The sequence below is a fragment of the Mytilus galloprovincialis genome, chromosome 8 (genome assembly GCF_965363235.1).
Source record: "Mytilus galloprovincialis chromosome 8, xbMytGall1.hap1.1, whole genome shotgun sequence".
Lineage (NCBI taxonomy): Eukaryota > Metazoa > Mollusca > Bivalvia > Mytilida > Mytilidae > Mytilus > Mytilus galloprovincialis.
In genome coordinates, this window is record NC_134845.1 from 27,979,996 (window position 1) to 28,004,420 (window position 24,425).

Sequence of the window (24,425 nt, forward strand, 5' to 3'; positions counted from 1 at the left end):
TTATAAATTATTACTTGGATGGAGAGTTGTCTCTTTGGCTCTCATACCACATTTTCCTATATCTATGATATGCATTTCCAAATTTACTTTCTTCTTTTAAAAAGGAAAGTCATGTAAAAATTAAACTTCTAGTGAAAATATTTCTTAAAATCATATTTGGAACATCTCTCTGGAGAAATGCACATCTGGTGCAGCAATATTGGTACCATTAATCTTTGCTGGTTAACAGTTAGTCTTTGGGTATCACTAGCCATGCAGCTTGTACCTTGGTTCTGAAATGAAAACACAGATTTTGTTAAGTGAAATTTCTTTAAAAAAATTTGGACATCATTTTGAATTAAAACATCAATCTTTGGCCCTCTTTGGTTTTATTTGTTCTTCAATATAGGTATTTGATTTTGAAATTGTGAACATTAAGTCCTTGATCTTCATTTGAAGAGCTAATTTAAATTATTGAAAAGCGCATCTGGTGAAGTAAAATTGTTTGATCTTTGGCTTATATCTCTATTTTGTACAACTCGAACACAACATTTTATCTCTGTTAACAACATGTTAATGGTAATATAGTTTATTATCAGAACAATCAATTTATGCACACAAGTATATACACTTACAAAACAGTATAAAGATGCAATCAGAAATTGACTAAATACGGCAATCACGCTTAAATTAAATTAAGAAAACTTCAATCTAGACCAATACATACACTTGTTTACTTGGATTTGCGTTTCACAACAGTTCTCCATTTTCCAAAATTATCGTCCACAAAATTAAAACTAATTAACAGTAAATATTTAGAATGCCTAGTCAGGTTATAACTTAACTCATGATTGTATAAAAGGTAAAAGGAGTAGGTCCGGTAAGGGCCGATTCTGGCCCCAAATTTCAGTTTCATCTAACGAGATATTTAGGACTCTTTTTAAACACTTAAGTGTCTATTTCAGTTGATTCGATTGGTTTATATAAAAGATTTTAACTGATTCAGTCATTAAAAACGCTCCGATTGAACCTGAAATATGAAAAATCTAACAAATATGCCAAAATACGTCACTTTTCAGATGGTTTTCGTCAAAAATGAAAGTGGCCGCATCCGTGTTCATCCTCAACCTTTATATATGTTATGTATTATCATCAAATACAACTTACATTTCAATATTATGAATGAACACGAATGCGGCCACTTTCATTTAAGACGGAAACCGTCTAAAATTTAACTAAAATGCTATAATTGTGAAGATTTCAGTAATTTAGCATGACTTTATGATGCTATTACACGATATATGTACATTGTATTGTCAAAAACAGCACATATTTATGTAGCAGAAGCATTTTACTTTCCAAAAAATAGCTAAAAGATTACATTTTCACAATTTGGAAAAACTGCTTAATTTTGGGGCCAAAAAGGGGTCTTACTGAACCTACTCCTTTGCAAAATATATAATCATGGCATTGTTCATCAGAACAGGCTCGCATAATATAATATAATTAATATTTTAAACGTAATAATATAAATATATACTTTAAAATTTCACATGAAAAGTTTGGAAACATGTGAATTATAGCAAAAACTTTCATCAATTTATTGTTAGATTTTCTTTTTCGTGTTCTTTTGAATACTTTGTTTGTTCTCTCTATACTCATTTCCATTTTTGCGTCTTGTTTTCTTCTGGAGTTTAAACTAAGTTTCTAAAGTAACTGCTTCTTTTTTTTGCTCTATAATTTGCTTTCCGAAATTGTTTAATGAATCCGAATGTTTAGTTGAGTGTCCTAGAAGGGATTTCTTTCAACTCATCAAAGAAACAATAGCTATTCCATGGTAATTGACAGCAACATCTGTTGTTCTTCCTCTCCGCTATCGTTTGAAGAAAATGCACTTAGCACTTTTTTGTATTTCGAAAGGTATTTCCATGGATCCTCTTGATGCAAATCAGTTGTTAAATTTGAAATGAAAGTCAGTGCAAAATAAGTGGAAGTTGATTATGTGTTTCGATATTTAACTGAATTTACAAGATATTTGAAAAGGGTAGAAATACATATCTAAAACAAATAAATGATGCAAGTTTTTTTTTTTTTTTTTTTTTTATCTCTTTGCAAATGAAAAATACAAACCAAATGGTTACTATGAAAAATGTTGAACACCTAAATCAGTTACATTAAACCGTTTCTTTTCTTTTAGACTGGATTCTTTTTCATAGGTTATCATAATGGTCAGAAAACCTCTCTAGAATCTATTGCAACAAGGACTTGTATGACAGAAAACCTCTCTAGAATCTATTGCACAGAGGACTTGTATGGCAGAAAACCACTCTAGAATCTATTGCACAGAGGACTTGTATGGCAGAAAACCTCTCTAGAATCTATTGCAATAGAGGACTTGTATGACAGAAAACCTCTCTAGAATCTATTGCATAGAGGACTTGTATGGCAGAAAACCTCTCTAGAATCTATTGCAATAGAGGACTTGTATGGCAGAAAACCTCTCTAGAATCTATTGCACAGAGGATTTGTATGACAGAAAACCTCTCTAGAATCTATTGCACAGAGGACTTGTATGGCAGAAAACCTCTCTAGAATCTATTGCAATAGAGGACTTGTATGGCAGAAAACCTCTCTAAAATCTATTGCACAGAGGACTTGTATGACAGAAAACCTCTCTAGAATCCTTTGCACAGAGGACTTGTATGGCAGAAAACCTCTCTAGAATCTATAGCACAGAGGACTTGTATGACAGAAAACCTCTCTAGAATCCTTTGCACAGAGGACTTGTATGGCAGAAAACCCAGTGGCGGATTCAGAGGGGGGCGTAGAGGGCGTACGCCCCCCCTTTGCTCGGACATTTTTTTTTTTTTTTTTGGTAAAATGATTAATCAGACTTTGCCATTTCCTTTGTACCTTAATTAGTACTCTAGTATTTAATTTTTATGCGACAATTCTTTACTTAGAAAGATATATTTTGCTGAAATTTACTGATTATCAAAGTCATGTGATTCCCTACGGTGGAGTCGACCAGTGCGTCTCTCTGTCAAATTACAGTAACACAATGCTCAGGCTGAGTGAGGATGACAATCATGACACCTTCATAGCAACGAAGTATTGACTTCTATTTCACTATACTACCAAACAGAAAGTAATACTCTATAGACTCTCACTCCACAGCAAAAGAGTCATCTAACTACGAAAAGCCCCAAACGCCCCAGCCTATTTTAAAATAACATAGCTGAATAATGATCCCTGGGGCAGTCGTTTTAAGCTCTGGATAGTCGTAATTAAGTACGAACCAATGGATTTAAGGAGACAGTCTTAGATATTTGAGAGAAAAAAAAATGACTCTGATTTTTGCCGTAATGTCTAACCGGAATGTCTGTTTCGCCGAACTGATATATGGAATACTTTTTTTCAAGACCAGACTGCAACCTGCCTGCTGGGTGTGACCTTTATGAAAAATGTTGGCCGTACCTGGATTGAAAACAAAAATCTTGTCCACCTTTTTGCTATTAGAAATGAATATTTCCAACAGAATTGTATGGCATTAAATGAACATGATGAATAAAACGGGCATATTTTTTTGTGGCAGGGGTTTTAATGTCTGACCCGAATGTTCTTATATGATAGACAAAAAATAGGGAGAATACAGCATCGAAAATGTCCAACCCTAAACACCTTTACAGCAACTACAAAATATGCCCCACGCCATGAACGGTTTTTAAAAAAAGTGCATATTACTTTATTTTATGTTTTAGCCCAAAAAAGGGCCCAAAAAAATTTTTCGCCTCGCTCCGCTCGGCGATCTTTAAAAATTTCGCCCCCCCTTTCCAAAATCCTGGATCCGCCCCTGAAACCTCTCTAGAATCTATTGCACAGAGGACTTGTATGACAGAAAACCTCTCTAGAATCTATTGCACAAAGGACTTGTATGGCAGAAAACCTCTCTAGAATCTATTGCACAGAGGACTTGTATGGTAGATAACCTCTCTAGAATCTATTGCACAGAGGACTTGTTTGACAGAAACCCTCTCTAGAATCTATTGCACAGAGGACTTGTATGGCAGAAAACCTCTCTAGAATCTATTGCACAGAGGACTTGTATGGCAGAAAACCTCTCTAGAATCTATTGCAACAAGGACTTGTATGACAGAAAACCTCTTATTTTTTTAAAATGGAAAAAGGATGTCGGCAACACATGATCACATCGAATATCGAAGGATGTCGGGGACACACTAATATATTAACAATGTAATTGTCCTTACGATAAAAAAAAAAAAACCCAGGATTAGTGTTCCTTGCCTGCTTCCAGTTCATGCACTCAATTTCAGGATTCAATTTTGTAAATATTCGAGAAAAAAAATAGTTGTAGAAGGTGAAAATCAGATTTCGTTTCAGTTAAGCCAGGGGTTCTACAGGGGTCAATTATTTGACCAAGTCTTTTTGATAAAATTGAGAATGGAAATGGGGAATGTGTCAAAGAGACAACAACCCGACCAAATAAAAAAACAACAGCAGAAGGTCACCAACAGGTCTTCAATGTAGCGAGAAATTCCCGCACCCGGAGGCGTCCTTCAGCTGGCCCCTAAACAAATATATACTAGTTCAGTGATAATGAACGCCATACTAATTTCCAAATTGTACACAAGAAACTAAAATTAAAATAATACAAGACTAACAAAGGCCAGAGGCTCCTGACTTGGGACAGGCGCAAAAATGCGGCGGGGTTAAACATGTTTGTGAGATCTCAACCCTCCCCCTATACCTCTAACCAATGTAGAAAAGTAAACGCATAACAATACGCACATTAAAATTCAGTTCAAGAGAAGTCCGAGTCTGATGTCAAAAGATGTAACCAAAGAAAATAAACAAAATGACAATAATACATAAATCAGGGCCGTAACTAGCCTCTTATAATATTGAGGCAAAATATATTTTTGGCGAGGGGTCTGGGGCCGCCACCAGAAGCTCTAAGAAAAATAACGCAAGATGGTGCATTCTGAGCGTTTCCCGGACTCTTTCTTACATTGAAACGCAATTAATTTTAAGCTATTTCTTTCGACAATATTCTTGTCTCAAAGCAAAAACTCATTGTAATTTAAGACCTTTAGGTTTTACGGGGACAACATTAAAAGTAGATCGATATGTAGGATAAAGCAAAAACCGAAATTTTCATAATAATTATGTCTGTCTGTTCTTGTCTTGTATTGTGCTTAATTCAGACTTTGGTGATTTTTTTATGACTAGATTTAAATATAGTGACAGTGCAGTTTATATTTTAAGTACTAGTACTGCTTAAGTCGACACTAAGGACCATCTTGACCTTGTTTTACGGTATGAATGATTCTTTTATTGTTGAAGACCCTCCTTCAACTATCAAGATGAAGAATAGGAAAAAAAACTTTGGCCATTGATCATTTGTATTTTTTCTCTGCATTGACTTTGTTTGAGATAAGGTCCTGTGCACGTTTACTCAATATTCTTTTATTTTCTGTTTAAGAGTCTGAACACGACTTCATGCAAGTTTAATCCTTCAATGTAAAAGGTCATATGACAATACATTGTTTTTAAAGATGATTTGATACCGGGAAATTGGTGGTCTTACTTTAATTTAAACCATGTCAGCTATCTAGTTTTATCTCCAAAAAAAGAGCCAGTTTTGTATTCTTTGATATCAAGTTCAATTCTCCATGCAGAAACGACAGTTTTTGTTTATGTCCAGTAGCATCGTATATTCTTAAAATAGTTTCTCGTACAATGTCTGGACATCGGTGGACATGCAACATGGCAAAACCACAGTTTACAAATGAAAATCAACACTCTGCAGACTATAATTATAAAGTAGGACAATAAATGAACAAAAGACAAACCCTGGACACAGAAGTACAAACAATTAATAGACCATCAATTCTGAAAACTGAAAGTAAAATAGAAACATGGATCACGAAAAACATGCAGGGGCAACATCAGAGAGACTTGCAAGACACTTTCCGTGAAAAAAATTCAGGTTGATAAAAAGACAATCTTGTTTCAGTTTTTTTTGTTTTTTTTTTTTAAATTTCCAACATGAGGCGTTTGCCTCATTTGCCTCAATGTAGTTACGGCCCTGTAAATAACAACAGACTACTAGCAGTTAACTGACATGCCAGCTCCAGACTTCAATTAAACTGACTGAAAGATTATGATTTCATCATATGAACATCAGGCACAATCCTTCCCGTTAGGGGTTTAGTATCATACCATCATAACATATATGAGAAGAACATAACCCGTGTCATGCCAACAACTGTTTTTAGAATAAATGTGTTTAGTTCCGACGCAAGGACCTTATCAGTGACTCAATATTAACGCCAAAATATGCAATCTTTAATGACTTGACAACAGTATCGTAATTATATCCCTTCTTAATAAGTCTATTCAAAGGTTTTGTAAGTTTCTGAGGTGAATACTGACACCTTTGTGCTTTATACAGAATATTTCCATAAAAAATTGGATGTGAAATACCTGAACGTATAAGAAGTCTGCATGTTGAGCTATATTTACGAATGATGTCTTTATACCGATGATAAAATTTAGTAAATGTTTTGACTAGTTTGTGATATCGAAAACCCTGGTGTAATAATTTTTCAGTAATACATAAATTTCTCTCGTTAAAATCTAAAACATTGTTACATACACGACCGAATCGTACAAGTTGAGATATATAAACACCGTAGGGTTTGTCGAAGGGAGACAGAGTTGCTCGGGAAAGATTTTGGATAAGAAAGTTGAGGACAGTTTCCCCAGAGGGCATAAATGAAAAAACATAGAATGAGTCACTCATTTTCCTGTCATCACTTGTTTCCAGTAACTCCGGCTTCCGTACTGACTTTACAGTTCAAAGATTTAAAAAAAATACCAGTTTAAATTACAGGGCTCCATTCATTTGGGATGGATGTATAAGTACGTAGCCACGTTCAATTATTTTACCTTATTAGATTAAACTTATTTTTCTAATCATTATTAAAATGCTATTCGTTTGGGAGGCTTAAATATGTAGTTTCTGTTGCAATTGCCCTACCGTTGTCATATTTGAAATATTATACCAACTTGGATCGGTTAGGGCATTTTTTATTTTTTCTTTGAGGACTGCCCTCCATGCAGTTATAACATCTGAACTGTCACAACCTTTGGAAATTTAGAGTTGTGCCAGTTCACATCGCAAATAACTATTTTTATTTGGCATATCTTTGTAATCTTTGCGCCGTGTTTGGAAATTTTAAAATTGTACCAGCGTCTGTGGTGTTCGCACAAATTGTATAAATTTCAAGATTTTGATAGTTTCTCAGTTTGAATATATTGACATGATTCATTTGACATCGTGCTATTATTGAAGAAGGATATCTGTTATCCGAAATATCTAATATTTGTTCATTTTATAGTTATTTAATGGTGATGTTGTACCCTTTTTGACTGTTTATATATTACATTATGTAGTGTACAGAATCATATTACATGATCCACCGCCCTGTAAGATTAATCGTTGACTATTTATTCAGTCATTTTATGTAATATATATATATATATATATATAGGATCAAAAAGACTCGGTCCAATAATTGACCCCTGTAAAACCCCTGGCTTAACTTAAACAAAATCTGATTTTCACCTTCTATAATTATTTATTTTTTTCGAATATTTACATAAATTGAATCCTGAAATTGAGTGCATGAAATGGAAGCAGTCAATGAACACTAATCCTGTTTTTTTTTTTTTTTTTTTTTATCGTATCCTTATAATGGTTGATAAAATCAAAGGACAATTACATTGTTAATATATTAGTGTGTCCCCGACATCCTTCGATATTCGATGTGTTGCCGACATCTTTTTTCCATTTTTAAAATATAAGACGTTTTTCGACCATAATGATGGATATTTGTGAGTAACCAGTATTTTCCCGAGTACAATGAAGAATTCGGACATGTTCATTTGTTGATAAAGTAGGCGGTTCTTGATAATCAAGATGTTGTTATGAAAATTTTTGCCAATATCCTGCATGTTTGACCTAATTCCTAAAACTGGTATTGAAGTGTTTGCAAAATTGAGATAACCAATACTATTGAGCGATGGGTCATTTATTTTCCTACTTTATATAGTCTTTGGTGGACTATTTTGTATAATCATAACCCTCATATAACTGGCATAATAAGTAAAATTCTTACCTTGAAGCGACAAGATGGTGGTCAATCGTCGACACCCTGCGTGATGACGTAGACCCCCCCCCTTTGTACTGATGAGCCAATCTACACATTAACAAAACAAAATACAGTGACATTGACCCAAAATTATGACAAGTTTTAAGGCCGTACGGTGACCTATAGTTGTTAATGTCTGTGTCATTTTGGTCTTTTGTGGATTGTTGTCTCATTGGCAATCATACCACATCTTCTTTTTTATATTATCATTATGTCTTGGGGTTTGCACGTTGAAATGGCAGCATTTAAGACCATTGGTAATCTGATTCATGATAATTAAGGAATGAACAGGAGCCAAGTTTGAGGCAGAGATTGCTTCCTCGGGAACAACATAATTCTTTTTGTCTGCGTCACGTGTCACTTGGACACAGTAAATAACCAGGTTACAGTAAGCACACTCTACAAGCTAATTAAAGAAGCCAACAAGTGTTACTGTTTAATGTCTGGTGCGAAAGACGCAAAGTCCACAATTTCAATTCTGAAATCTAGTGTTGACAATTGAATTTAAAAAAAATGCACGATGAGACATGATGTTATTTGAGCCTACACATCATCAGCTGGCTGCAGAATTCCATAACGAAAAATTTATTGTTCACAAATCTAATTGTGAATTTTCAGCATTGGCTAATGGCCAATCACATGAGCAAGCACATGTTGTTATCAAAGGTGATTGTGGTGTCATTGATGTGCCACTTGGTTAATGTTTCTCAGTATGAATCTGCATCTGAAGCCACGAGTACCAACTGAAAGTACCAGACATCACGGACAGACATAACACTCAAAACATTTCATCGATAAATTACAGAAGCTGTATACTGTAATGAAAGACATGTTCAATCTATAAATGGGAGAGAACGATGAACTTTTTACACTAGGTACATAACAAAATGTGTTGCCAATTAAACTATGCGGTATGGACTTTGCTCATTGTTGAAGGCCGCACGGTGACCTATAGTTGTTAATTTTTGTGTCATTTTGGTCTCTTAATTGTGGAGAGTTGTCTCATTTGCAATCATACCACATCTTCTTTTTTTATATTAACCAGGAAAACTTATCATTAACCATCAAACGGCATGAAAAATGGTGAGGGTAAGGTCAGCGGATGCCTGGCAGAGAGACATATGCACCTTACAATCATTCCATGCACCAAAAATAATTGTCTTGTTGCTTAAACGATTCAAGTTAAGAACAAAAGACTGAAACATAAAAACTTAACACTAACAAGTGAACCGTGAAAATGAGACCAAAGTCAAATAAAACCTGCCAGACTGACATACATAATGAAATGTTTTAACATACCAAATATAGCTGACCTATTGCATATATAATTAGAAAAAAACAACTTGGGAAATGGTTTTGTGCAGTAGAAAATGAAGGGGTACGAGATTAAGTTGAGTCGACTGTATGAGAAGGATATATGAAAGAAGGAAACTATGTCAATATATATAATGGAATTTGATGCGATTGTCATACCAGTGAGAGGTTAAGCTAGCTATAAAACCAGGTTCAATCCCCCATTTTCTACATAAGAAAATGCCTGTACCCTGAAGTCGGGAATATGACAGTTGTTTTGAATTCGATTGATGTGTTTGAGCTTTTTATTTTGCCATTTGATATATTAGATAAGATAGATAAGATATATTTTATTTCCAATTAAAGGCCCACAAGGGGCATGTAGAGAATACAAGTATAAGGAAAAAGAACATTGATTAGCATAGATACATCATATAATTTACATACCGTGACAATCACGATACAATTAGACTGTAAATGATAAAACCCTTGGTCTATAATATATTATAATATATTTATATGAGAAATTAATACATCTAACTCATATTGACTTGAATAAATTTTCCAACAGCATTAAGAATCTGATTGTCTTCACAGCTTAAATACATAAATATTTGTTTGCTGATATAATAATTAGTTCTTGTAATCCTCGAGAAATCGTGGTACCGTCAATTAATTAACCCTCTATAATATAAACGTGTTTGATAGATTTAACGATGCCGCCGCCGGATAGCCTGGCATCCCGGCCCAATCTAGCTGTACGTCGCAAGACGAGATTAGCCAGGACCCCAGGCTAGCCGCCGGATCACTATCCTTATGTAGAGCTTTCTACTGCTCGGCAGCTATTATAAATTTTGGAGGTGTACCTTAAATGGAGGAAGTTATACAGATATCACGAGTTATCTACCGTAATAGGATTCTCCAATCTAAGAAAGCACAAAACGACCCGCATTCCACAGCGGTCTGTATCCAGTGGTGAATATGTACACAAATCTTTGAAAAATATCAACTGCAAGCTATCACAATGAAGGTAACTATCTAAACAGTTTGATGTACTTTGATGGTCAAGCACCGACGAAAATAAAATATTTATATATACCCAAAAGTCGACACTGAAAGAGGACAAAACAAAAGAGCATTTTGACTTTCTTTGCCATTTTGGTATTTTTCATTTTTTGTGTCTGGATAAATTTTATGATTTTCCGATTTCATAATTCTTATCAAGCCCATTCACTCTTCAGGATTTTATTTACCATCTACCTCACTTCAAACCCAATACCAAGAAAATATACCTCAAAACCGATAAACTAAAGCAGTGGAGTTTTACGTTTAGTGGAAAATTATATCATCTTAGCAATAAAGCCGCTTTAATAAAGGTGTATAAATACAAATGTATGCCAACCTGGACTATCACAGTAGAGCTTCTCTAGCTATGAACAGTGAACTCCCAACATGGGAAAAGCAGAAAAAGAATGTGGTTGGGTTCAAAATGTTTAAAGATGCCAACCCTCCCCTTACCATTGACAATACATATATGGCTCTTGTGTAAGGTTTGTCAATTTTATTTTATAAAATCTGATGTCTTCCTATCTTATCAACTCCATGATTTTTATTTGTTCAGCAAATATGTACATTTTGATGATACATCCAATTATATGAAACGACTTTGTAGAGGAATGGATTTTACAGTTTGAATTGATTACAGCTTTTTGCTAACTGTACAGAAATTAATTTGAGAAAGGAGTCTTTATCATAGTCGGTTCAAGTCACATGGTCACAAGAAGTATGCTACCCAATAGACCACTTTCGAGTTCATCCGTCACTGGGAAAAACTCGTCAATTATGCACACCTTTAAAACGTCATTTACCAGATAAAAGGGGTGGCCTGTATCCCTGCACTATTACCGTTCATCAAGCGTCTTAGTGATCGTCATTGTGCAGGATAAACTAGAAATAAAGTTAGTTTTGTAAGTACTTAATCACAATCCCCTAATGACAGCAGTGCTGATTGTCAATTATAAGAATTTAATTTGCCGACTAATTTGTGCAACATAGCAATGTAGTTTTTCAACCATACGCTCAACATTGAACAAAAGTGACGATGTCCCTAAATGCATGAATGATGTTCACTAAAACCAGAGTTTTTGACGGAAATGCATCGAACTCGAAAGTTTTCTATTGCTGCAACTTATTGATAAAACTAATTACCAAAGTAAACATTTTAAAGTGCCTGATATCACAAGGGTTAAAGACTAAGTTATCTTTCTCAAAGGCCAAGTTATAGTATACAGAGGGAAATTAAGTTTTTGTCATTTTCATTTTAGCGTGTATTTACATTGACCAACAAAACACTTGGATCCCAGGGTAATCTGATATATAGTTGGCAGAAAACTTTAGGCAATTATTTAGCCACAGCGGGGTAAGTAAAATACTTTATGCAGATTGTATTTTTTTCTAAAAAAAACTACAAAAGATGAAGAGTAAGCCAAGATCATATGCGTAGCTCAAACTTTGTATAAAAACTGGTGCTTCTTTCAGATAAAATATTTTTGTTAAATTGGCTGCACTTTAGTTTCAGTTTTTCATAAACATGAAAGAGTCCACTTACAATGAACTAATGTTTTGTATGCCCCACCTATGATAGTAGAGGGGCATTATGTTTTCTGCTCTGTGCATTCGTTGGTTTGTCAGTCCGTTTGTCTGTCTCGCTTCAGATTAAAGTTTTTGGTCAAGGTAGTTTTTGATGAAGTTGAAGTCCAATCAACTTGAAACTTAGTACACATGTTCCCTATGATATGATCTTTCTTATTGTAATGCCAAATTAGGGTTTGTACCCCAATTTCATAGTCCACTGAACATAGAAAATGTTAATGCTAGTTGGGTATCCGTGTGCTGGGGACACATTCTTGTTTAATGTATTCATTGAAGTACAACATGTCTCTCAGGTTTATTTTCCTATCATACTTGTAGTTTATTGATCAGAGATACAAGATGCAATACAAAAATATATAATTTATTTACACTTTGAAATTCTAGAAATACGAATTAAAGAACAAATTCCAAATACAAAGGACTTCTAGAAGTCAAAATACAGTGACTTCTACATATGTTGCATTGTTTTCTTCTTTCTTTTAATATTTCACTGAAAATCTTAATCTTTTTCTTTAGAAATGACAATGTTGTTCGTCTGTATGACAGACATGGGGAGCTTAAAGAAGAAATCAACTTGCCTGGGTGAGTAGAAAGATTTTCTCCTTTTACATTGTATTATCAATTTATCAATTAGACCTTTTTAAATACATGTAAGTTGGTTGAAAAAATGAAAGAAAAATATTTGAGATTCTCATGCAAAATGAATCATTTTATTGCTCATCTCTATATTCAGTCAGGGGTACTACTTGTACAAGTGTATTTTATTTACTTGAAGAAGTAAAAAAAAATATACACATATAAGTAAATTTGTAGGATACTTATACAAGTGAATTTTATTTACTTGTATAGGTAAAAAAAAATTGCCTTAGTTATGTCCCTTAGTCATTCAGAATTTTTTACTTGTATAAGTAAAAAAATCATCCTTTCTTCTTTTCTTGAATTCTTAAGATTTCTTTGCTCTAATAGAATTTTAAATTGTGTACCCTTTACATATGTCTTTACTAATCATTTAAGTGTAATTTCATGGACAATGAAAATCCCATTTGTCTGTTATCTTCATAACACTGCTCATTTACAAGCCCCAAAGGAGCAATTTTTGATTGCCTTGCGCAAATATACAAGGTCTTTGCTCAATCAGTTTCTTTGATGAATTAATGAGATGAAACATTGAACTTTAATGAAAAAATTTGAGCAAACCTGGGAAAAATCATTAAAGGCATGATTTTACATCTCAAAACTTTAGGATTTTTGTGGGATTGTAAGAAAAATTTACTTATACAAGTAAATTTTTTAGAAAATTAAGGGGAGATAATTTAAACATTATTTATTTATTTGTATGTGTATATTTTTTTTTACTTCTTCAAGTAAATAAAATACACTTGTACAAGTAGTACCCCTGACTGATATTATAAGACATTGATAATTTTTTAATTTTTATTGATTTGTATTTTTACTACACATTAATCAATATAGATCCCTGTTTGAATTTACAATAGAAATAGAATTGAAAGCATTAAAAATGATTTGAACACTTTCTATATTTAATTATTAATAGTAATTATAATTGACCAGGTAAAGAATGGTTTTTATAGTAATGACCACTCAAAATTTCAATCGACCAGTATTTGCCGGTATTTCCCAGTATTTGCCAGTATTTCCCGGTAATTACCGGTATTTACCACTGGCATGGTCAATACTAGTATTGACCGCTTTTTTGCCAACCTTGTTTTTTATTGATTTGTATTTTTACAGGCAGTGTACTGGAATGGCTTGGGATAAAGATGGTGACTCACTGGCTGTTATTAATGATAAAAATGGTGTTGTTACATTGTGGGATGCCAACACTACCCGTGCCTCACAGATTGACAGTGGATTCAGGTATGCTCAGAAATTTCATACTTATAACAAAGAAGATGTGGTATGGTTGTCAATCAGACAACTCTCCACAACAGACCAAATGACACAGAAAATAAGTCTATATTTGTAAAGTTTAAAATGTGTTGTCACACTGACCAACTTTTAACCTTGTGTCTCCTTAGTTTACACTAATATGTACCAATTTACTCTTTTTAAGATAACTGAATTAACTTTGATAATGTATAATTCTATTCAATATACAATTAAGAACATGTGTTTCAATTGCCAATGAGACAGCTATCCAACAACTGAAATGACCTTGCTGGTATTGAGTGTTCCACTCTGAAAATTGATCATGTTGGTGATTGGAGGTGAAAAAAAACATTGATTTACCAACCTGTCATATATTACATATATATGTAAATATTACCATCCTGATGTACATTACATATGGAATATATCAAGAGTAAAGAACCCAGAATCATCAGCACATAACACTGAGAGATATTTCTAACTGATTCCTCTTGTGTGCTGTGTTTACATGATAATACACACTTTAAGAATTCACTAACTTATTCAGTCAGTAATCAAACAAAACTCCTGAAATTTTTGGTTTTCTACCTCATCATTTATTTTACAAATTTGCTGTAACACAGTTACATTCATTCAAAACCCATGTTGTCTTCAAACCAAATTGCATTTAAATTCTTATAAATGTGTTTATTTTACTACCTGTATAAAACTATACTATATTAATGCATTCTCTATTGGTACGATTTCAGAGATACTATGACATTTCTGTTATGGGCCAAGGCAGGACCTTACTTAGCTGTTGGTACAGCCAAAGGAAATTTACTTATTTATAACCACCAAACATCAAGGTATTGTAATGTGTAAAAATTTAATTGCCTTTTTTTAAATGTTATTTATAATATTTAGTTTGAATTTACATTTTTTTTTAAAGATTTTGTGGTATTGTCTACTTTTTTTTTTAGATGTTTCAGCCGCTGGACCTCTTCAGTTTCTTTTTTATCCTTCTTATCTAAATGGATGTGAAGTCAAAATCATAAGTCATGTTAAGAGTAATAAAGAAACTGAAGATGGTTTAAAACAACAATAATGTGTTCCCTAGTAGAATTTCTAAAAAGTATTCATATTTTGATTTCTTAAAACCCAGAAATGTTAGCATCAGTTCATGGAAATAACTTCTATAAAACATATTGCTATTTTAGGAAGGTACCCATTCTGGGTAAACATACTAGAAGGATAACATGTGGAGCATGGAGTAATGAGAACCTGCTTTGTCTAGGTAGTGACGATAATTCTGTCACCGTTAGTAATGTAGAGGGCGACACTGTACGACAAACATCACTACGGGCACCACCACAAGATGTGCAGTTCTCTGAAATGAAAGGAGATGAAAGAAGTCAGATTGGCGAAAACACTGTAAGATTATTTGACTTATTTTTAATTCTGATGCAAATATTTTGTATCAATGGGTCTTCTTGGAATGCAAATATTTTATATCAATGGTTCTGTTTGGAATGCAAATATTTTGTATCAATGGTTCTGTTTGGAATGCAAATATTTTGTACTGATGGTTCTGTTTGGAAATCAAATATTTTGTATCGATGGTGTTGTTTGGAATGCAAATATTTTGTATCAATGGTTTTGATTGGACAAGAACCTGCATAAAATTCTTTATCTACCTGTCTGTAACTGGAATTTCAAATTTTGCAATGTGTTAATATATTATTTCTTTAGTAATTAACCAAAATTTACATTGTTCACCTAAAATTTCTTAATGTCAAATTTTACATCATTCTTAAAGGTACCATTACCCTTAAAATGCCTGATTTTATTAAAATGACTGATTTTATTAAAATGCCTGCGTTTAAGATTATTGCTAGAAGCATACCTATGATTAAGTTTCAAAAGAAGACAATATGGTTTTGCAGAATTTTGGTTATCAAATTTTACACTGACATGATGACTAATGACATTGTTAGTTATAGATTCTGAATATTCTTGGTGATCAAGCACATGTAAAAATATTGTGAGTTATATATTTCTGTATATTGTAGGTGAGTGTAGTGATAGGGAAGAAGACATTGTTCTTGTATAACTTAAATGATCCAGATAATCCAATAGAGTTGGCCTTTCAACCAAGATATGGAACCATTGTATCTTATAGATGGTAAGTACTATAGCATTTATGAAAATTAAATAAAAATTTCTACAGTAATTTGCCAATTTTTATTAAATTTATTTTCCTTGTCTGAATAAAATTTTGAGAAATTCCAAATCTGAAAATATATAAAAGTTTCTTATCATATTAAAATTAATTACATTATTGGAGAATTCATACTTGCATGTACATCAATAAAATTAAGAGTATAGACATTCATATAGTTTTGGTTATTTAGTTAAGTTTGCTCAGAATGACCCAAATTTGTCTCTGAATAACCTGCTGTCGTCATGCATCAATGTCTTTTAAAAAATTACATAAATTTTTAAATTGAGACGCAAAAGTTTACAGGAACTTATTTGACTTAAAGTAATGGCTGACAAATTTGCATACAAGTGTAAAGATGTCTATTAGAATAAGACACATGGAGTTTTCACCTCATATTGTATTGGTTACTTTCAGGTATGGGGATGGTTACATCATGATAGGATTTTCAAATGGTTTCTTTGTAGTGATATCTACACACATGAAGGAAATTGGACAGGTTAGTTTGATTGTCATGGTAACAGTATTATATAATTGATTGAATCTTCCTATTTTGTTTTATATTAAAGAATAATTACATTAGATGTATGTTTCATTATAATACGTTATTCTGATTGGCTAACTAGCAATCTCCTGATATTCCTTAATCAATTGCATTACACAATGCAACTTTTCATTCATGATGACACAAGGTCCCACAATAAAGTGCACTGGTTAATGAAATAAAATCTTGATAAAAGGCGTGTTTTCAGGATCCTATAGGTAAAAATGTAATTATAAGTATTGAATGCTTTTTTTTGTAACTTTATAGGGTTGTAAAAGCGTTGACCGCGCTTCATACAAAATGTACTTCGGTCAACGCTTTTACACCCCAATAAATTTACAAAAAAGAGCATTCAATTCTTAATTAAAAAAATGTATCATAATTTTTATCATTATTGTGACACCATAATACGACTTTACAACTTTGAACTTTTTTGATTGGTTGTCAGTGTTGCATCATGATTGAAAAAAAATTCAATCAAACTGAGTTTCAGTACCCCTTATTTAAATAAAATTGTACAAATACGTTTGATTGCCATTTGCGATATTTTAAAGTTAATTGTGATATATATTCACACAGACAATAGTTAAAATATCTGTTATTGTATACATTTTATTAATTTATGATTGCTTTATGGTGTATTGCCACTTTTTATATATTTGAACCCCTTGCACAATATTGCAATTTTTTTTTTTGTAAACTTGTTGTTTTTTCTGAAATTGTTTTACATCTACCACTTTATTTAATTGATTTTGTATTTACATTGGATCAAATTTATTCCTTCAGTGTATGTTCACTTGTGTAAATATGTCTTTTGATTGAGTTAAGCCATTTCAATTGATATTTTATAGTGTTTCAGGAAAATTGGGCTTGATTGAAGAACAACAAATGTTTTAAGAAAATCCCTTGTAACTCGTATACAATTCAGTATAACTTATTGTTTGTTAAAAAGTTAGGAAAAAAAATATTACATTATCACTTTTGAATCAGTTTATTGACTAAACGCTAGTAGCAAAAACCTTTTATGTATTTTGCAATAGGAACTTTTTCAAGCCAGGAATCACAAGGACAATTTGACATGTATTGGAATATCGACTTCACTAAATAAGGCGGCTTCTTGTGGCGACAATTGGTAAGTATACATTTTTTGAAGCACAACCTTTTTTACTGTATCTTGATTCCCTTATTATTATGAAAAATAAACAAGCCTCACATTGACTATAATTTTGATGCATAAATTTTACATAAGCTTTTATGATTTTCCCATGCAGACATCAGGTTTATATGCTTATGATATAAGTGAGACACAGATACCAAAGGGATATTCAAACTCAGATGTTGACAAAGCCATGATAAAAACAAAACAAGAATAAATGAGAACACAACCACAACATAGAAAACTATAGACTGTCAATAAGGAAATGACTTTCAAAACCAAAGTTGAGAAGGAAGTTGAACACATGATATATAAATGGTTCATGAATGCTGCTACAACTTTAAGTTATAAAACCAAACAACTTTCATAAGACTAATATTTTACAGTTATCTATTTATTGAAAGTAGAAAAAATCAAATTTAAAAGCATTTTTTAAGAAAGAAATCTTGAGACCTTATATAATTATATAATTCTTTTTGTATAAATTTAGTTTAAACATAACATTAATGAAATACTGATTTAATCCAAATATTTCTATAGTGTGAAGATCCATGATTTATCTGATTTAAAAGAAATGTTTGCCATCATCCAACTTGACGATGAGCGTGGATTGGACAAAATAGGTTGGACAGATGACGGACAACTCCTAGCCGTCTCATCTAACCGTGGAAATTTACATGTGTATCTTACAAAACTCCCTATGTTGGCCTCCTGTAACCAGACAAGGATTGCTCATCTGACATCACTGTTAGAAGTTACAGTTGAAGATAATATCCAACAGGACCAACCAACGACCATACCAATAGATGTAGAACCATCATTTGTAGGACTTGGACCTTATCACTTGGCTGTTGGAATGAATAACAGAGCATGGTTTTATTTAATGGGAGATGGTGGTATGAAAATATCTCAATTTATACTTTATCTTTTTTTTCAATAGAACTAATTTCTGTTCTTTTGTTCACAGTTAAGGTACAATATGATCTTTTTTGTAACTCATACAACAGTTCTTTGGAAACATATTGGTAAAGTCACAGACAAGACTTAGTTATTACAAAAATATGTATTTTTTTTTAAATTTAAAAATATTTTTACCGCCCAAATAGTATGATTTAATTTTGAAATATGTATATTTTAGGGATAGAGAAATTAAAAGATCGTGAATACCTTGGTACTGTCCAGTCTGTGTGTCTTAATGCTGATTACGCTGCAGCTAGGTTTGAGGGCAAAGTCCAGCTTCATATGGTAAATATAACATTCCTGACCCAGAAGATTTAGTTTTTCACCATGCTATAAAAAAGAAGATGTGGTATGATTGCCAATGAGACAACTATCCACAAAAGACCAGAATGACACAGACATTAACAATTATAGGTCACCGTACAGCCTTCAACAATGAGCAAAGCCTATACTGCATAGTTGGAGATGAATTAAACTTGAAATATAATTTTTCAGACAAGAATGACTATACTAATTTCTTATTTGGTATAACTTTACCTAGGGTAGCACTCCACAGTTAGAAAATAAAATTAAAAATGAGCCACAAAATGTTTTATCATCTCCTATTCCTGGATTTCTAATACATTAACCTAACTGTTTGTGTTGTACATGTGCATATGTATGTAATCAGTATATTCCATAGATTTGATTTTCAAAAGTTAAAAGAGTGAAAATTAATTCCTTTTATGTGTATCCATGGCAACATTCTGCATTTATTTACCATAAAATATTGCAAAAAGGGGGGGTGGACATGTCACATATCCCCCCAAAATTTTTATCAAACTAGAATTTCAATGCCTTTGAGTGATACCTTTTTAGAAACTGTTTTCATGAATCTTCCTAATGATCAAATAAAAAATGGGTGTCTTTCGCCTCATTTTTTCGTAAAATCCAATCACAAAGTTCGTGCAATAAAAAGTTGGAAAAATACATTGCAATAATTGCCGGACCAATGTATGGTAGGGACATGCAAATACGGACTGTCATACAGAAAACAGCCTATATTACATACATTACATAATCTTGATGTTCATATAAACCCAATACAAAGGCTATTTTAATACTCAGCTATCCAAAAATGAATTTTATTGCACACTAGCTCTCATATTTGAAAAATCCACAGGGGCCAAAATGCGAAACTACACACCTAACTGTGGAGTGCTACCTAGGGCTACTAGTGTTCTACTCCAGAATTAAACAAATGATTATGAACTGACTATTCCTAGTAACTGCATTTCGTGTTGTTGTTATTTTGATGATTGTAAATGATTTTTACTTTACGTTTCAATTTCCAGATAGAAGGTGAGACCCAAGGAACAACTGATGAGAGAGAAACCAAAATATTCCCAGAGAGAGACCAGGATGACAACAGAATAACGTGTCATGCTATTACTCCAGAGTTCCTTATATATGGAACTGATGTAAGCATGTCTTATAACTTCTGTAGATAAGGATGTTAGTTTCAAGTTTAATGTGAAAAACGATTGATGATACAAACAAAAATATGGAGATAATTTGAAAGGAGAAGAAATTGTTCGAGCACAAAGGCTATTGTTAAATTGTATTTTACAACACCAACAGACTTTTATCAAGAAAATCATTTTATATCTGTCCTTTAACATCAATTTATGTTAAGAATATTTCACAGTTTAAATAAGTGAACTTAAAGTTTGTTCATTTGGCCATTGCACCAATTAAGCGTAGTATTTCTTCAACTCAATGAAGTTTTTAAAACAGGCTTGAATTTTTGTTTATTTTTACTATTGATTAGTCCTTCATGCCAATATAATATTGCTTGTAAAATGTTTTACATAAAGTGCCAACCTGTGGTAAAATTAATATAAAAGATCAATGATTATCAATGAATCATTGATCGTGGCCTAAACACATTTATATACAAATTTTAAATATTTTTTTTAGAATGGAGGAATTAATTATTTCTACATAGAAGATTGGAACATGGTGAATGAGTTTAGACATATAGTAGGAATAAAGAATATCTTCCCTGACAGTAGCGGCACTAGAGTCATCTTTATTGATAACAAAAGTGATGGATTTGTTTATAATCCTGTAAGTAAGAAGATATAAATTAAAGTAATGGTTCAATATCCTTTAAAGTAAAAAAAAATCAAAATTTCAAATGTGATAAGCCTTTTTTGTTCCATATGCTTTAAAATTTAAAAGAGTTTATCTATAACAGAAAGAAATCTAGTTTAAAGAACAATCAGATTGTGAAATTTGTTCATGGTTAGTATTTTTAAAATCATATATTCAGTGGCAGATCAGCAGATATGAATAACATTTAGTTCAGCATTAAAGTAAAGTAAAATAAGGGTGATTTTGATTATAAATTACAGGTAAAGCTATACTTTCATAAGGATTCAATACCCTAGCCATCAATAGGTTTATATTGTTAGTATATCTATTATTTCCAATAACAAAAACATACTCATAACAGACCTTTAAATCTTGTCTATGAACTGTATTGACCTAAACTTTTGAATTTTGACTTTTTGATATCTTTGTAGGTGAATGACCAAGTGTTGGATATACCAAATTTTCAAACAACAGCCAAAGGTGCATTGTGGGAAAACTGGGCACCAGATAGAGTAAGTTTTCTTCATAGATTGTATCAGTGTATAATCTTATGATCAATAAGCTGACTTTTATTTAGCAATAATCAAAATTTAGTGGCTTAAAAAATATGAACTAGGTTGAAAATATAAATTCCGAGAATGAATTTCCTTTTTTGTTATGATGATACTTATTTTTTATTGATTTCATGATTACAGATAAAGCAGTAATTTAAGACCTCATGAGAACCAGGGAAAACATGAAATATATTTCTAACTCAGTAGAAAAAGTACTTTTAATAACAGACAAAATGCTATAAAAACTTTTAACTACCTGAATCTATTTTTTCACAGGGTGTGTTTATTACTTACGATGATGAAAAGATTTATACCTATATGTACAGTAGAGAAAGTATGCATGGTAAGTTGTTAATACCATATTCACACAGATTTCATATAAGCTTGTTATTATTCTCTGATGTACTGATTTTTATCTGAAAATGCATTATAGGGCTTACTTTTAAATTTTGTCTCTCTTAATAAAGCTACTTATCAGTTTAGTCCTTGCTATCACTTTTATTATTTGATGGTGAATAATTATATTATTTAAACAAGAGAAAATACCTTGAATGTGGTATCCAAATACAGTTAACATTTACCTGCACATAACCCTTCAGCATATTACCTATGTAACAGGAGTGTGAAACTTGATGTGATTATTTTTAGATTTCTTGCTGGTTTTTGATAGAGGGGAGTCAGAGGGATCCTGATCCTGGAATCCAGGGCTTAAAAACATGAAATCCTGAGGTCCCGTATTTAAAGAAATTAAAATCCCGACATCCCGAAATTCAAAAAAGGAATTCCCTGATCCCGAAAGTATCAATCCCGAAATCCTGAGCTTAAAAACACTCCATCCCCACGTCCCAAAAAAGGTCCTGCCTCCCCCCCCCCCTTTTGATAAAGTCTGATAGTTATTAACAAAATATTCATGGTTGACACTGGTCACTTTGCTCTACCAATAAAATTAAGGTTTCCTCTTTCATGAAAATTTTAGGTATCCTCTACAAATTATGCCTTAATATTTTGAAAGTATAAAATCATCAAACTCAACAACTGAAAATTTTCTTTTCATGACTATTTACTGATAAACATTTCATGATCTGTCTGAAGTTATGTTTATATTGATATTATAGGACCAGTTGTGGAGTTTGTTGGTGAATCAAAACTTCCCTATGGTAACATACCTATACTAATGTATGGTGGGGAGATAACTCTTCAGTCTCAGAGTGGAAGGTTAGCCACACAGACACTAGATACTCACTCAGCAATAGTTGGTGAAAACATAGAGGACAACTTAGGTCCAGATCAGGTGAGTTAGTGAAAGGGAGGTAATTATTAGTCATATACTGGACAAATTGTCTCAAAACCTTAGATATTATCATAAAAAAAGATTGATGATTGAATAAAAAAAGAAAATATCTTCCCAAGAAGCAGACAGCAGTAGGCACACAATATGGTTAAGGACAGAGCTTTCACACTTGTTAAAGATGGTCCTACATGTGTAAAAAATCTTATTTATAATTGTTACACAATGATTTATATTTATATCAATATTGTATTATTAATTTCTTATTTCCAGATAAGATCTGCACTGAAGCAAGGAATTTTACTGAAGAGGTAATTTTCTATTTGAATAGGATATGTTTCATCCATACATAACTATATTTGATGTAACTGTTTTTTATATAAAGCAAAACAAACTTTATAGATTATTTGACATGTATATATTACAACCTTTATGTAAGTTTGAACAATTCTTCTTTAAATCATCCAGGGTTGTGAGTTTTAATTAATTAGAATTGTCAGTTCACTACTGAAATTTGGCAGTTCTTTCGTGGCACTCCAGCTTTCTCCACCGATAAAACCTGACTGCCACAAAATTCTGTTAAACATCAATCAATCAGTAAGTCTTCCTTACCAGAAATATAGGTCTACACCATTTTCATTTTAATTATTTTTTTATTATTGTCCAGTCATGCTAGTATTCAGTTTATTATCATTATACTAATTATATACTATTGTCATGTATATTTATCAAATTGAATTTTAGATTTAAGGATTGTTGGACATTCTGTCAGAAACTGAATGACATTGTAGCTTGGATTGATTTAGGAAAAGGAGCTCTAAAGGCTTTAGAGGTGGACTTTGGTATGTTTTACAATATTTTGACATTGGATTTATTTCAGCCCTTAAAGGGACATAAGCTCTCAAATTCATGTTCATTGATTAGACTAAAATTCTCAGATTTGATTTATATCATACTAAAATGTTTATCAAAATAAATAAAAAAAAGTCTAAAATAAACAATGAATGGACTTTATAATATGTAGCAGCATTTTATGTGTATTTCAGTCTAGATGCCATCTAAATAACCATCAAGATGACCTCTGAAGGTGGCAATCTGATCATATAACCTGATATAGACATAAATAGAAATATAAATTGCTTGCAAACACATGCAATTGGATTGTTATATGTCTGTTTGATTTCATGTGATAGCTTTAAAAAATGATAATCATTGATTTCACTAGTTTAAGAGTGATTTGTTTTTATTGAATCAGTCAACCACTTTCAGTATCTTTATAATCTTTAATGATTAAAGTGTCATTTCTTAATTGAAATATGAGCTAGCTTTTTATTTGTTTTAACTTTTTTCAGCCATTAGAGTATACAGGGATATTGGAGATGTTGGCATGGTCACATCATTACATCAGTTAAGGGTCTGTATTAATTAAGTTATTTAATGTTGTTGATGTTAGAACATTACCACTAGATAGGCATTTTTGCGCCTGTCCCAAGTCGGGAGCCTCTGGCCTTTGTTAGTCTTGTATTATTTTAATTT

The 24,425-nt window shown here is 32.3% G+C and overlaps 1 protein-coding gene across 1 annotated transcript in view; it reads left to right on the top strand.

Annotated features, from left to right (window-relative positions):
* The first annotated feature begins 10,392 nt into the window (after nucleotides 1-10,392).
* LOC143085469 (WD repeat-containing protein 19-like) overlaps nucleotides 10,393-24,425 on the top strand; it is a 30,389-nt gene continuing 16,356 nt past the window's right edge. The window contains exons 1-19 of the mRNA XM_076261827.1: nucleotides 10,393-10,539; nucleotides 11,834-11,928; nucleotides 12,678-12,743; nucleotides 13,914-14,039; nucleotides 14,801-14,899; nucleotides 15,251-15,464; nucleotides 16,103-16,215; nucleotides 16,669-16,750; nucleotides 17,836-17,927; nucleotides 18,492-18,847; nucleotides 19,090-19,196; nucleotides 20,246-20,371; nucleotides 20,871-21,020; nucleotides 21,479-21,559; nucleotides 21,878-21,944; nucleotides 22,717-22,892; nucleotides 23,163-23,200; nucleotides 23,634-23,731; nucleotides 24,242-24,303. Of these exons, the coding sequence (XP_076117942.1) occupies nucleotides 10,534-10,539; nucleotides 11,834-11,928; nucleotides 12,678-12,743; nucleotides 13,914-14,039; nucleotides 14,801-14,899; nucleotides 15,251-15,464; nucleotides 16,103-16,215; nucleotides 16,669-16,750; nucleotides 17,836-17,927; nucleotides 18,492-18,847; nucleotides 19,090-19,196; nucleotides 20,246-20,371; nucleotides 20,871-21,020; nucleotides 21,479-21,559; nucleotides 21,878-21,944; nucleotides 22,717-22,892; nucleotides 23,163-23,200; nucleotides 23,634-23,731; nucleotides 24,242-24,303 (2,154 nt within the window). The 5' untranslated portion in view covers nucleotides 10,393-10,533. The remainder of the gene's footprint in view (nucleotides 10,540-11,833; nucleotides 11,929-12,677; nucleotides 12,744-13,913; nucleotides 14,040-14,800; nucleotides 14,900-15,250; nucleotides 15,465-16,102; nucleotides 16,216-16,668; nucleotides 16,751-17,835; nucleotides 17,928-18,491; nucleotides 18,848-19,089; nucleotides 19,197-20,245; nucleotides 20,372-20,870; nucleotides 21,021-21,478; nucleotides 21,560-21,877; nucleotides 21,945-22,716; nucleotides 22,893-23,162; nucleotides 23,201-23,633; nucleotides 23,732-24,241; nucleotides 24,304-24,425) is intronic.